Genomic DNA, 16118 nt, shown 5'->3' on the forward strand with positions numbered 1-16118 from the left:
TGGAGGAGACGGCGTGAAAAGCCAGCAGAGTAGGCCGTGCGACACAGTCCCCCTCCAAAACGACACATATTTGGTTAGTAGAGACAACAAAAATGTTTTAAGAGTAAACATCTTTTGAATGAGTTATCCACATTGCAAAGTTTTGAAATGCGGGCTTTTATTTAGAAGGTTTCCTCATTAACATACAATGTGACGTCACTGTTCGTGCTGCTAGCAGAATACTAGTTAGCATCACAAACACTTCCACCACTAGTGTTTGCAAACGCACGGGTCGTCCCAAAAGGCTGCGACAGAATCCTGGTGAAAGCGTGCATTTTGTATTCCTCTGTACTTTTTTTTTTTTTTTTTTTATACATGTCTGTGCATGGTGTTCGAAATTAACTGTCCAACCATGTTTTCCCGGCACAGTTTCTACCTTCGAACTGAGGCCACGTATATCGCAAATGAGAACGGGTGGGTCCGTAATGTACAGTAGGAAAATAACTGCTTTCTCGAGGTCCAGGTTGAGGCCTGCATGTTAAAGATCCCCTTCCTCCCATCCTGAATCTCATCGTGATGACTGAGGATCAACAACAACATGATCAGCACCCGAAGCTGGGCTCTGGAATAAGCACCTTACCATCCCTAGTTCCTGGACTGCAAGGGACTGAGGCCAGTGCGTTGCAGCTCAAAATAAAGAATTCCATCTGGTAAGGAGGACCATTAGCTAGCATTGTGCTACTTTGATTGCTAGCTTAGTTAACAAACATTAGTTGAGCCAACTCCATATGTTTTTCCATTATAGTGTGGCTACATCTAGCTAGCTAGCCCAGATATTGAATTAGCCAGCTCATTACTAACTTGGAGCTACTGAGTGTGTTGCCTCCTTCGCCCATTTTCATAAACGTAAACATGTCAACCTTTGTGATTGGCGTTGACAATATGACACTTTTTACAGTTTTTCGTGATTTTCCTGGTACCAAGAGCTAATATTGTTTACTATAAATTGTCGGACACATCTTCATGACATTAGCAATAAGTTATCGCTGCCTTTTTCGTTGTGGTGGACAGGTTTCGACTAAAACGGTCAAAATGGGTGATTATTAACAACCCGGGTGCTGCAAGAAACCTCGCGGTTGGTAACTAACATTAGCGAGCTGGGCCACTAAGGTATATATGGGCTGGACTTGTGCAAGGTTTCCGTATCCTCATTAGTGCACGCACTCTAGCCAATTTGCGTAATTTCGGGAAAACAATAGTATGTAGCTAGTACGCTTGCCCGCGTTATAACAAAGTTAGTTTATGGGAGAAAGTGCAGGCGTGCACAACTGGCTAACTGGGTTGAAAACCACAATTTTTTTTTTTTTGCATGTCTCGACATGTATTTTAAATCCATGGCGGTATAAATGACTATGGTAATAATAGCACAGCCTGCCCTGCACCTTAGCATATCTTCAGCAATAATAATGACCTGCATGTTGTATCATTACAAACCTGCAAAATATTATACGGCTACATTCAACATGAATCTCTTCACATATCTGTAGGTAAAGATTGTTGCACTCATTCCTCAGTCAGTTTCCAGAATTATATGCTCAATTTGCACACTGAATAATATGGTGATTTTACTTTTATGCACGTTTCACCTGTTGTCTTATACTTTGGTTTCATATAGAAACTCCCTACATGAATTATGAAGTATCATCAGGAACCATAATATGTTAATAGATGTGGTTTGCTTTTTGCATTTGAACTGTTGTTGACTGATCTTTCAGATAATCATACTTAAATGTTAATTGTCTAACTTTATATCACCGTATTATGTGGTACATAATCATTCAGAACCGACTTGTGATTTGTCTTGGTTGCAATATTGTGTAAATAGTTTTAGATTATATATAGTGGCATGTCAGGAACTGAAGCACACAGACTGTTTGTCTGTCAAATTACAACATTGGGAAAGTCATGACTGGCACTTTATTTTAAAACTTTTCTAATATAATGGGCATCATATGAAAAATATAGAACCACTTAAAATTTTATTTGTCACATACACATGGTTAGCAGATGTTAACGCGAGTGTAGCGAAATGCTTGTGCTTCTAGTTCCGACAATGCAGTAATAACCAACGAGTAATCTAACCTAACAATTCCACAACTACTACCTTACACACACAAGTGTAAAGGGATAAAGAATATGTACATAAAGATATATGAATGAGTGATGGTACAGAACGGCATAGGCAAGATGCAGTAGATGGTATCGAGTACAGTATATACATATGAGATGAGTAATGTAGGGTATGTAAACACTATATTAAGTGGCATTGTTTAAAGTGGCTAGTGATACATTTTTACATAAATTTCCATCAATTCCCATTATTAAAGTGGCTGGAGTTGAGTCAGTATGTTGGCAGCAGCCACTAAATGTTAGTGGTGGCTGTTTAACAGTCTGATGGCCTTGAGATAGAAGCTGTTTTTCAGTCTCTCGGTCCCTGCTTTGATGCACCTGTACTGACCTCGCCTTCTGGATGATAGCGGGGTGAACAGGCAGTGGCTCGGGTGGTTGTTGTCCTTGATGATCTTTATGGCCTTCCTGTGACATCGGGTGGTGTAGGTGTCCTGGAAGGCAGGTAGTTTGCCACCGGTGATGCATTGTGCAGACCTCACTACTCTCTGGAGAGCCTTACGGTTGTGGGCGGAGCAGTTGTCGTACCAGGCGGTGATACAGCCCGACAGGATGCTCTCGATTGTGCATCTGTAGAAGTTTGTGAGTGCTTTTGGTGACAAGCCGAATTTCTTCAGCCTCCTGAGGTTGAAGAGGCGCTCCTGCGCCTCTTCACAACGCTGTCTGTGTGGGTGGACCAATTCAGTTTGTCCGTGATGTGTACACCGAGGAACTTAAAACTTAATACCCTCTCCACTACTGTCCCGTCGATGTGGATAGGGGGGTGCTCCCTCTGCTGTTTCCTGAAGTCAGCAATCATCTCCTTTGTTTTGTTGAGGTAACGTGTATCCATAGCCTAGTCATAAATTGCAAAATGCAACCATTAACATAGGCTTATGTTAATCATCGGAAAATACGCTACAGTATATTTCTTGATTCTCTGCACAGTAATCTGCTGTAAAGCCAGTGTCCCCCAGTGCTACCCCTGAACCAGTGGGAAGGAATGTGGCTCCGGATGACATGGATCCATACGTGGGATGTCAATACATTGACTTGATGTTTTATGGTCAACATCAGAAATTGTTATGGAATAGGCCAAATACATTTAAAACATGGAAATAATTGTTTAGCTTTTTCCTGTTTTATTACAGGGGAAGTGTTGGAACTCCCTTTATGAGATGACAAACTAATGTAGTAGTATTTTGAAATACCATGGAAGGTTTTGTAATGGCCATTTCCATGTTATAGGACCCATGAGCACCAACATGTGAAGTTCATAGGAGCACATCAAATGAAGGTTGAGTCTATATATTTTTAATTAAGGCATATAGCTTTTTAAAAACAATTTTCCATCCTAAATTTAGGAATAAGCAAAGCCTTTGATTTCAGGTCAAACAATGGTGTCTTAGAAAACATGTTTTTTATTTTTAAAATTACCTTTATTTAACTAGGCAAGTCAGTTAAATACAAATTCTTATTGACAATGATGGCCTACCCAGGCCAAACCCTCCCCTAACCCGGACGTCTTCCAGAAGTCTTAAAAGCTATTAGAATAACATTAAAACACAATATTGTTGAAGTTAAGACCCTTGCCAACTAATATCAACCTTTTGTATTTAATTTTGCTGAAATTATTTGCCTTCTGTAAGTTTAAGAAATATTGCCTAGTGACTTGTCATTCTTTTACAAAAAAACACACGTATTTAAAATGTCATTATGTTACAAAATCTGTAACAGAATGGCTGAAAAATCAATAACAGAACGACTGCAATTGAATTGGATAAAATGGGAAATGATAGTAGTCACAAACCACAGTTGGTTCACCTGCTACTGTCCTTCCTTCCACTGACATACTGTTATGTTCAGCTCATAATTGTGAAAAGTCTAGACAACCCCTCTCTCTTTCACTCTCTCTCTCCAGTTAATGTCATCTCTCCTGGCTCTTACTGACACCTACCTAACAAGCCCCCTCTGTTTCCATTTACTGTAACCAGCGTCCTCAACCACTGAGCACCGGACGTGCATGAACGTTGAAAAGTAGTTGAATTTTAGACATGTTTCACAAGTTTAGACAGCACATTGCAGTACAGTAAAGAAAAGACGAGTCTATATCAGTACAAAACAGCACTGTACAGAGATTAAAGCACACTAGAGTACAGTATAATGTACTGAACGCTACTTTACTGTGCTCTACTATGATGTCCAAACTTGAGAGACTTATATGATTGGTTCAGATTTGGTCTGGTCCGTACCAACCAAATGTGGTCTTGTTTGGGGGGAGCGTATTGGCTATTATTCTAATGTGTAAAATAATACCCAAACATGCAAATGAGGATATTGCATTTTTATACCTTTTTGTGTACCTGTTCAAGATACATCGCAATGAATACATCACATATCCATAATTATTAGGGATGTGCATCTTTCCCTCTCAAGACGAGTCTATGTATCTAGATCCTTTTGTATATATAGTGTATGTGGACACCCCTTCAAATTAGTGGATTCGGCTATTTCAGCCACACCCGTTGCTGACAGGTGTATAAAATCGAGCACACAGCCATGCAATCTCCTCAGATAAACATTGGCAGTAGAATGACCTTACTGAAGAGCTCAGTGGCTTTCAACGTGGCACTGTCATAGGATGCCACCTTTCCAACAAGTCAGTTTGTCAAATTTCTGCCCTGCTAAAGCTGCCCCGGTCAACTGTGAATTACTGTTATTGTGTAGTGGAAATGTTTTGAAGCAACAACGGCTCAGCCGCCAAGTGGTAGGCCACACAAGCTCACAGAACAGGTTCAGAATAGGCCCCTTAGTTCCAGTGAAGGGAAATCTTAACGCTACTGCATACAATTACTTTCTAGACAATTCTGTGCTTCCAACTTTGTGGCAGCAGTTGGGGAAGGCCCTTTCCTCTTTCAGCATGGCAATTCCCCTGTGCACAAGGCAAAGTCTACAGTTGTGGCCAAAAGTTTTGAGAATTACACAAATATTAATTTTCACACAGTTTGCTGCTTCAGTGTCTTTAGATATTTTAGTCAGATGTTACTATGGAACACTGAAGTATAATTACAAGCATTTCATAAGTGTCTAATACTTTTATTGACAATTACATGAAGTTGATGCAAAGAGTCAATATTTGCAGTGTTGACCCTTCTTTTTCAAGACCTCTGCAATCTGCCCTAGTATGCTGTCAATTAACTTCTGGGCCACATCCTGACTGATGGCAACCCATTCTTGCATAATCAATGCTTGGAGTTTGTCAGAATTTGTGGGTTTTTGTTTGTCTACCCCCACCTCTTGAGGATTGACCACAAGTTCTCAATGGGATTAAGTTCTGGGGAGTTTCCTGGCCATGGACCCAAAATATTGATGTTTTGTTCTCCGAGCCACTTAGTTATCACTTTTGCCTTATGGCAAGGTGCTCCATCATGCTTGAAAAGGCATTGTTCATCACCAAACTGTTCCTGGGGGGTTGGGAGAAGGTGCTCTCGGAGGATGTGTTGGTACCATTCTTTATTCATGGCTGTGTTCTTAGGCAAAATTGTGAGTGAGCCCACTCCCTTGGCTGAGAAGCAACCCCACACATGAATGGTCTCAGGATGCTTTACTGTTGGCATGACACAGGACTGATGGTAGAGCTCACCTTGTCTTCTCCGGACAAGCTTTTTTCCAGATGCCCCAAACAATCGGAAAGGGGATTCATCAGAGAAAATGACTTTTCAGCAGTCCAATCCCTGTTCCTTTTGCAGAATATCAGTCTGTCCCTGATGTTTTTCCTGGAGAGAAGTGGCTTCTTTGCTGCCCTTCTTGACACCAGGCCATCCTCCAAAAGTATTTGCCTCACTGTGCGTGCAGATGCACTCACACCTGCCTGCTGCCATTCCTGAGCAAGCTCTGTACTGGTGGTGCCCCGATCCTGCAGCTGAATCAACTTTAGGAGACGGTCTTGGCTCTTGCTGGACTTTCTTGGGAGCTCGGAAGCCTTCTTCACAACAATTGAACCGCTCTCCTTGAAGTTTCTTGATGATCCGATAAATGGTTGATTTAGGTGCAATCTTACTGGCAGCAATATCCTTGCCTGTGAAGCCCTTTTTGTGCAAAGCAATGATGACGGCACGTGTTTCCTTGCAAGTAACCATGGTTGACAGAGGAAGAACAATGATTCCAAGCACCACCCTCCTTTTGAAGCTTCCAGTCTGTTATTCGAACTCAATCAGCATGACAGCGTGATCTCCAGCCTTGTCCTCGTCATCACTCACACCTTTGTTAACCTCTTGGCGCACGGATCCCTTTACCTTCAACGGGATCATTTTCGTAAACAACCGCTGAATTGCAGAGCGCCAAATTAAATAATAATTATTAAAAATATTTATTTTCATGAAATCACAAGTGAAATATACCAAAACACAGCTTAACTTGTTGTTAATCAACCTATCTTGTCAGATTTTGAAAATATGCTTTACAGCGAAAGCAATCCAAGCGTTTGAGTTTATCGATCACTAGACAGAACATTACGAACAGCTAGCAGCAATGTAGATTGGTCACGAAAGCCAGAAAAGCAATAAAATTAATCGCTTACCTTTGATCTTCAGATGTTTGCACTCACGAGACTCCCAGTTACACAATAAATGTTCCTTTTGTTCGATAAAGATTATTTTTATATAAAAAAAAAATCCATTTGTTTGGCGCGTTATGTTCAGTATTCCACAGCCTTAGGCATGTCATCAAGGGTTGACAAAAATTCCAAATAGTATCCGTAAAGTTCGTAGAACAGTTGAAGTGTACCTATGATAAAAATTACAGACCTCTACATGCTTTGTAAGTAGGAAAACCTGCAAAATCGGCAGTGTATCAAATACTTGTTCTCCCCACTGTGTGTGTGTGTATATATATATATATATTTTTTTAAATATTTATATTTTGTCTTTTTAATTTATTTAATATTTTTTAATTTGTTTATTTAAAGTGCATTATGTGCCATGTAAAAAAGCGAACGTTTAATACATCACTGGTGCTAAGCTGCCTGCCATCAGGACCTCTACACAAGGCGGTGTCAGAGGAAGGCCCTAGAAATTGTCAAAGACCCCCAGCCACCCCAATCATAGACTGTTCTCTCTACTACTGCATGGCAAGTGGTACCGGAGTGTCAAGTCTAGGACAAAAAGGCTTCTCAACAGTTTTTACCCCCAAGCCATAAGACTCTTAAACTGGTAATCAAATGGCTACCTGGACTATTTGCATTGTGTGCCCCCCAACCCCTCTTTTACACTGCTGCTACTCTGTTTATCATATATGCATAGTCACTGTAACTATACATTCATGTACATACTACCTCAATTGGCCCGACCAAACAGTGCCCCTGTACATTGGCTATCCGGGCTATCTGCATTGTGTCCCGCCACCAACCACCCGCCAGCCCCTCTTTTACACTACTGCTACTCTCTGTTTATCATATATGCATAGTCACTTTAACCATATGTACATGTACATACTACCTCAGTCAGCCTGACTACCCGGTGCCTGTGTATAGCCTCGCTACTGTTATTTTTCACGATAGTTTTTATTTCTTTACTTACCTATTGTTCACATAATACCTTTTTTGCACTGTTGGTTAGAGCCAAAACCACGAAAAATTATTGCTGAACCTGAACCATCAAAATAAAATCTATTGTAAAGCACGCTCAGCAGGTATAGCCAGTCTCCGGTAGCTTACTTATTTCTGGTAAAACACAATTTTCAACAATGCATAGATAATAATAACCTAGCAAATTACATAGGTTGTCACTCAATTAATATCACGCAAGACATTTTAGCATTTGAATGCTGAAGGTACCATGCAAGATCAGGAACAGGTCACCTATCTCGCGTTGGTCAGCACGCGAAACTGGGCACAGTGCGCAGTTTGACCAGGCTTCCGATATTGCCTGGGGTTGTCCGGCACGCATGCAAAATTACTTGTAGATCCTTGACTGTCAACGCAGTTACATGCAGTTCAACTCTGAAAAAGACAAAAGATGAGGTATTTTCGGAAGGTCGAAAGAATGTAATATGAGCAAAAGAAATGTGTGAACCATTAATTTGTAACATTTTAAATCAGTTTTTTGACCGACGCATGCTACATTTGGATCAATTTGGTGTCCGAGGACTGATGCACTCATCTTAAACATTTGAATATACATATTGGTGAATCGTTACATCCCTAATAATTATGCATTTCTGTATTGTACAGATCAGGGACCCATGATGTCATTCTGTTATCAGGTGTTAATCCACTTCACTTACTGTAGTTCAATAACCAAAGAGTTTTTTTTTTTTTTTGCTCAGTGTCATCATAGTTGACACCCCATTCTTTCTACTGACTTTTTTGAATCGTAATTCAGAGCAGATTTTTAAGAGTTCTTGGAGAACTTGGTCACAGTTTTCAACTACCATTGTTACAAAACTTCACATCTGCACTGTTCAAGTAAATGTGTTTTTGTAACATTGTTAGTGGAAATTGTTGAACATCCTTGTGCATAGAGTTGTATGGTTTGTTTAACTTTGCAATCAATGGTTTTTCTTTGGCATGCATATTAAGGTGAAAAATCTGTCTCGGCATCATTCTGTTACCATGGAATTGCCCTAATGTTAATCTACAGGTTAGAGTCCTGAATGGTGCACATTACACATGACTGGGTGAGTACAGCCACTGGGTGAGTACAGTGATAGATGATACCTATGATCTACATTTGGAGAGCTGGCACAAAAGTAAACACTGCCTCCCATTGAAAAGATCTGTCCTTGGCTTGGTTCTGGTGGTGCTGGACTGCCCTTTGGAAAGTTATGATGAGAGCTTTGCATGTCTCTCGAGTCAGTGGGAGACTGAGGATTGATTTGGCAGTTTTTATACTGAACAAAAATATAAACGCAACATGTAAAGTGGTGGTCATGCCTCCCGAGTGGCACGGTGGTCTAAGGCACTGATGTGCTACTAGAGATTCTGCGTTCGAATCCAAACTCTGTCGCAGCCGGCCGCGAACGGGAGACCCATGGGGCAGCGCACAATTAGCCGAGCGTCGTCCGGGATAGGGGAGGGTTTCGCCGCCAGGGATGTCCTTGTCCCATCGTGCACTAGCGACTCCTGTGGCGGGCCGGGCGCTGCACATGCTGACACGGTCGCCAGGTTTACGGCGTTTCCTCCGACACATTGGTGCGGCTGGCTACCGGGTTAACCTCACTAGGGTATGTGGGACGCCACCTCGTCAACAGCCAGTGAAACTGCAGGGCGCCAAATTCAAAACAACAGAAATCCCATAATTAAAATTCCTCAAACATGCAAGTATTTTACACCATTCTAAAGATACACATGTTGTAAATCCAGCCACAGTGTCCGATTTCAAAAAGGCTTCACGGCGAAAGCACACCAAACGATTATGTTAGGTCAAAACCAAGTCACAGAAAAACACAGACATTTTTCCAGCCAAAAAGAGGAGTCACAAAAAGCAGAAATAGATACAGTTAATCACTAACCTTTGATCTTCATCAGATGACACTCATAGGACTTCATGTTACACAATACATGTATGTTTTGTTCGGTAAAGTTCATATTTATATCCAAAGATCTCAGTTTACATTGGCGCGTTATGTTCAGTAGTTCCAAAACATCCAGTGATTTTGCAGAGAGACACATCAATTTACAGAAATACTCATAATAAACATTGCTAAAAGATACAACTGTTATGCATGGAATTTAAGATCCACTTCTCCTTAATGCAACCGCTGTGTCCGATTTCAAAAAAACTTTACAGAAAAAGCACACCATGCAATAATCTGAGTACAGCGCTCAGACACAAAACCAAGCCATACAGATATCCGTCATGTTGTGGAGTCAACAGAAGCCAGAAATAGCATTATAAATATTCACTTACCTTTGATGATCTTCATCAGAATGCACTCCCAGGAATCCCAGTTCCACAATAAATGTTTGATTTATTCGATAGTCCATCATTTATGTCCAAATACCTCCTTTTTGTTTGCGAGTTTAGTTCACAATCCAAACTCATGAGGTGCGGGCAAGTCCAGGCGAAAGTTCAGACAGTCAAATTACAGTTCGTAGAAACATGTCAAACGAAGTATAGAATCAATCTTTAGTATGTTTTTATCATAAATCTTCAATAATGTTCCAACCGGAGAATTCCTTTTGTCTGTAGAAATGCAATGGAGCGCAAGCTAACTCTCACGTGAACACGTGTGGTCAACTCATGCCACTCTGGCAGACCTCTGACTCATTAAGCTCCCATTCCCCCCTCCTTCACAGTAGAAGCATCAAACAAGGTTCTAAAGACTGACATCTAGTGGAAGCCTTAGGAAGTGCAATATGACCCCATAGACACTGTATATTTGATAATAACTTGAAAAACTACAAACCTCAGATTTCCCACTTCCTGATTTGATTTTTTTTCTCAGGTTGTTGCCTGCCATATGAGTTCTGTTATACTCAGACATCATTCAAACAGTTTTAGAAACTTCTGAGTGTTTTCTATCCAAATCTACTAATAATATGCATATTCTAGCTTTTATGGCTGAGTAGCAGGCAGTTTAATTTGGGCACGCTTTTCATCCAAAATTCTGAATGCTGCCCCCTACCCTACCCTAGTGAAGTTAAGTGGGTATTGTTTGAAGAAGCAGTGCAGCTTGGTTGTGTTTCGGAGGACGCATGACTCTCGACCTTTGCCTCTCCCGAGTCCGTACGGGAGTTGCAGCGATGAGACAAGACTGTAACTACCAATTGGATACCACGAAATTGGGGAGAAAAAGGGGTTAAAAAAAAATATCCCAGTAAATTTTCCATACACACACACAGCTTTGTTTGTCTGAAATGTTATGCACAAAATGTATATCCCAGTTAGTGAGTATTTCTCCTTTGCCAAGATAATCCATCCACCTGACGTGTGGTATATCAAGAAGCTGATTAAACAGCTTGATCTTTACACTGGTGCACCTTGTGCTGAGGACAAAAAAAGGCCACTCAAAAATATGCAGTTTTGTCACAAAACCCAATGCCACAAATGTCAAGTTTTGAGGGAGTGTGCAATTGGCATGGTGACTTCAGGAATGTCCACCAGAGCTGTTGCCAGAGAATGTAATGATAATTTCTCTAGCATAAGCAGCCTCCAACTTTGTTTTAGAGAATTTTGCAGTATGTCCAACTGGCCTCACAACCGCGGACCACGTGTATGGTATCGTGTGGGCGAGCAGTTTGCTGATGTCAATGTTGTAAACAGAATGCCCCATGGTGGGCTTATGGTATGGGCAGGCATAAGCTACAGACAACAAACACCAATTGCATTTTATCGATGACAATTTGAATGCATTGAGATACCGTGACGAGAGCTAGAGCTGCTTGCTTTTTCATGACTCTTGTCTCCTTTTCGGCCAGAAATACAACATCTTAGGAGAAAGAGTGAGATTTGAATTTGTGAATTTTTCCTTGTGAACCAGCTGAGTAAGATATAGTACATCGGATTCAAATTCAGGCAAATAAGGCTGCAATACATTAGTTCAATCTGCCCTTTAAAGGATCACCACTTTATTTTAAGAATGTGAAATGTCAGAATATTAGTAGAGTGATTTATTTCAGCTTTTATTTCTTTCATCACATTCCCAGTAGGTCAGAAGTTTACATACACTCAATTAGTATTTGGTAGCATTGCCTTTAAATTGTTTAACTTGGGTCAAATGTTTCGGGTACCCTTCCACAAGCTTCCCACAATAAGATGGGTGAATTTTGGCCCATTCCTCCTGACAGAGCTGGTGTAACCGAGTCAGGTTTGTAGGCCTCCTTGCTCACACACGCTTTTTCAGTTCTGCCCACAAATTTTCTATAGGTTTGAGGTCAGGGCTTTGTGATGGCCACTCCAATAGCTTGACTTTGTTGTCCTTAAGCCATTTTGCCACAACTTTGGGAGTATGCTTGAGGTCATTGTCCATTTGGAAGACCCAAGCTTTAACTTCCTGCCTGATGTCTTGAGATGTTGCTTCAAAATATCCATATAATTTTCCTGCCTCACGATGCCATCTATTTTGTGAAGTGCACCAGTCCCTCCTGCAGCAAAGCACCCGGGGGAACATGATGCTGCCACCCCCGTGCTTCACGGTTGGGATGGTGTTCTTCGGCTTGCAAGCGTCCCCCTCTTGCCTCCAAACATAACAATGGTCATTATGGCCAAACAGTTCTGTTTTTGTTTCATCAAACCAGAGGATATTTCTCCAAAAAGTACGATCTTTGTCCCCATGTGCAGTTGCAAACCGTAGTCTGGCTTTTTTATGGCGGTTTTAGAGCTGTGGTTTCTTCCTTGCTGAGCAGCCTTTCAGGTTATGTCGACATAGGACTCGTTTTACTGTGGATATAGATACTGTTGTACCTGTTTCCTCCAGCATCTTCACACGGTCCTTTGCTGTGGTTCTGGGATTGATTTTCACTTTTCGCACCAAAGGACATTAATCTCTAGGAGACAGAACGCGTCTCCTTCCTGAGCGTATGACGGCTGCGTGGTCTAATGGTGTTTATACTTGCGTACTATTGTTTGTACAGATGTACGTGGTACCTTTCAGGCGTTTGGAAATTGCTCCCAAGGATGAACCAGACTTGTGGAGGTCTACAATTTTTTTCTGAGGTCTTGGCTGATTTCTTTTGATTTTCCCATGATGTCAAGCAAAGAGGCACTGAGTTTGAAGGTAGGCCTTGAAATACATCCACAGGTGCACCTCCAATTGACTCAAATGATGTCAATTAGCCTATCAGAAGCTTCTAAAGCCATGACATGATTTTCTGGAATTTTCCAAGCTGTTTAAAGGCACAGTCAACTTAGTGTATGTAAACTTCTGACCCACTGGAATTGTGATACAGTGATATAATCTTTCTGTACACAATTGTTGGAATAATTACTTGTCATGCACGAAGTAGATGTCCTAACCGGCTTGCCAAAACTATAGTTTGTTAACAAGAAATGTGTTGAGTGGTTGAAAAACGAGTTTTAATGACTCCAACCTAAGTGTATGTAAACTTCCGACTTCAACTGTATGGATGATACAGTAACACATGTCTTAGAGTGATGGACTGTTACGGCCTGCACAATGGATTAGTCCACTCAGACAAGGGCAAATCGGGCAGTTGTCTTGTACCCCATGTTTTTAGTGTTTGTCACTGCTCGACTAAAGAAATCTTGGTCGACCAACAGCCTATCGACCAAACAATCGACCAGTCGACTAAATGGGGTCAGCCCTAAATATTGCTAAAGTTAATGTAACAAAATATGGTTTTCTGAAGTCCTCGTTAAAGCAGTTGGGAGACTCTGGAGTGGAGCGAAGGGATGTCATGTGGTAGCTTTATTTAACAGTTGACCTACTGTCTTTAAACCTCTGTGAAAGTTATGTTCAATCTGATTATAGGCCAATTGTCTACTTATGAACTGTAACTCCCAGTTGTAGTAGTGGGCTGTATCTGCTCCACTCAATTTGGTGGCTGTTCTGATGGTATGTCAGGCTTCAGTTTAAAAGATTCACCATCACCACTCTAGTGGAAGAATATGAGATCAGAGAGGTTCAGAGAGGCTCGCCGTTGGAGGGTCTCCCCACATTGATAATTCAGAATAGAACAGCTTTGGTGCTTCAGCCTTCCCCAGTGTCAGGCTATACTGTCTGCGGTCACTGAGGTTTAGAGGTGAATGTCAGGCAATCCAATTTCTCCCTGAAGCGGCCATATTGACGGAGGGTGGCAGACAGTGAGCAGTGCCCCTTTCTGCCAGCTCTGACTGTTTACGTTCAATAGGGAGGAGTGCAGGAGGTGCCAGCTGGGGGGGTGGGGGAGTCTGCTCTGCTGCCTTTGGAAATCAGGGTGCTTTTCAGGAAAAAACGATACACATATTAATGTAACATTTTAGTGTTTATTATTTCATAAGATGTGAATTATTTGAACATGTCAGGTCATATTACCAGTTATCTTTTTCGAATGTTGATTTCTGTTTTGACTTAGGCTCTTATCTCTCTCAATGTTTCAGAATGATTTATTAAAAGGCTGAAATAAGACCTGTTGTGTGGTAGATGTAGGCACATTAGTTGATGATCATTCAAGGGTTTCTGAACTGGGTAACTAAGGGTAATTCAATACATGCAGCAGTTAGCTGCTTAGTGCAAAAAGGTTTTTGTGAGACAAAATCTTGCAAATATATACAATCAATCATGTAAATCTCAAGCTGTGGCGGTTGGTGCATGCCACTAAATAAACTAATAGAATTAAATCAGACATGTTGAAGTTTACCTCAGTGACCTGGTGCAGCTTGGATATAGATGAATGAGGCCAACAGGCAGTGTGAGGGGGTTCATCACTCAGAGCTGAACTCCTCTACTGCCAGCCCAGGGTTCAACAGGATGTGTTTAGAAACCAAACTTCCTCAGTCTCAACGTACGTACAGTCTCAACGTAGGTACATTGCATGGCAATGGGTCCATGTTTCACATGAAAATCACCAAACTCAGAATTTAGGGACAGGTAGGGATGGCTTTTCTAGAGGAATACAAACACAGACTCCACTCTGACCCACAGGAATGTTATTTTTATGATTTATTTTTATTTTTTTTAGGTCAGAGGAATCTGTGCCATTTTTATACTGCAGGTTGATTTACCCCTATACCCACTTTGTAATGCCAGTCATCAACATTATTGTGTACCCTGCTAAGTGAGGTTCTTGTCCAGACTAAGTGATTCTAGACAGAGCTTGTTAGGTCATGCTCAGTCAGGGGCTCTGTGTGACCAGAACTGGGGCATAATTGCTGCAGAACATTTTAAAACTGGAGTGATGTGCAGTAAGGAGCCGGCAGGGAGAATCTAAATCCTGTCTTTCCCCTCCCAGCTCCCCACAGCAACAATGACTTAACGAGGCGCTCTCTCGGTACCTGCCTGGCCTTACCTAGAAACAGCTTAATGAGAGGAACCTGGCAGACCTGCTTATTATCAACACGGCGAAATCCTGGCCTCACCTAGTAACAGTCCGTTAAAGCTTTACTTTCTCTGTCACAGCTAATAACAGTCTCCTGATTCTGATCTGCCCAGAGTAACCTAGTAACAGCCCCTCAGTCTGACCTGGTACCATATCACACAGCAACAACCTGACATCTGAACCTGACTTTTACTTTTACTTAACAAATAAGTAAGTCCTAGGTTCTGCCCCTTCATTGTAATAGATGATCAAATAGAAGTAGCCTGCCTCATGATGACCAGTTCATGCATTGATTCTTAGTTGTATGAGAGGACATTGCATGAGAGCCAAGTTACCATCTCCTACTATGTTATCCAGGTAAACTGACCTGAAAGTGGGCTGTGGCACACAGAGGGATTTACCATGTGGTTCAATTGGAGAAGTGTCATGGACCACACACCTCTTGAGCTGCAGAATGTGTAGGCACACGCACACTGAGAGTGAGAGAAAGTGTTTTCAATTCTGCATCTCTCACTTAACATTTTGAGTTGTGTTGTGGTTCACACCAATGTCTAGGCCTTGCCTCACGTGACATTTCTGAAGGCTATGGAGAGGAAATTGGGTCAATTCAGGCTATGGGAGTAGATGTGTGTTGTTTTTGAGTGGGCGGACTCAGCAAGGGGCCACGAGAATCTCTGACTGTAAAAGCATTAGCAGCCTCTTCGCTCACTTCACTGTGAGGAACTGTAGCAGGTTGTCTGTGAACGATTGTAACCAACAGTCAGTGAGTCCGTTTTCTCTCTTTGATTTTAACTGTCTGTCTGAGAGAGCTTGTCTGTCTCTTATAGGTCCTTTGACTAATATGCTGTGGGATAATTGAATGATTGGTTGACTTTCCTTTCTGTGTTTCTAGCAGTATGATATTGCCTTGAGGTCAAGTCAGGTTTTACAGTACTTTTTATATGGATTAGGCCTAGATACCGGTTTGTACTGGATTGAAGTCCCCTCAATGACTGTC

The 16118-nt window shown here is 41.5% G+C and overlaps 1 protein-coding gene across 3 annotated transcripts in view; it reads left to right on the plus strand.

Annotated features, from left to right (window-relative positions):
* The first annotated feature begins 239 nt into the window (after positions 1–239).
* LOC139563354 (DNA-binding protein RFX7-like) overlaps positions 240–16118 on the plus strand; it is a 46148-nt gene continuing 30269 nt past the window's right edge. For 2 of the 3 annotated variants that reach the window (XM_071382007.1, XM_071382006.1), the window contains exon 1: positions 240–689. In XM_071382007.1, coding sequence (XP_071238108.1) covers positions 556–689 — 134 coding nt within the window. In that variant the 5' untranslated portion in view covers positions 240–555. The remainder of the gene's footprint in view (positions 690–16118) is intronic. The other variant, XM_071382005.1, reaches the window with a different exon arrangement.

This window comes from Salvelinus alpinus, chromosome 33 (assembly GCF_045679555.1).
Source record: "Salvelinus alpinus chromosome 33, SLU_Salpinus.1, whole genome shotgun sequence".
In the NCBI taxonomy this organism is placed as follows: domain Eukaryota; kingdom Metazoa; phylum Chordata; class Actinopteri; order Salmoniformes; family Salmonidae; genus Salvelinus; species Salvelinus alpinus.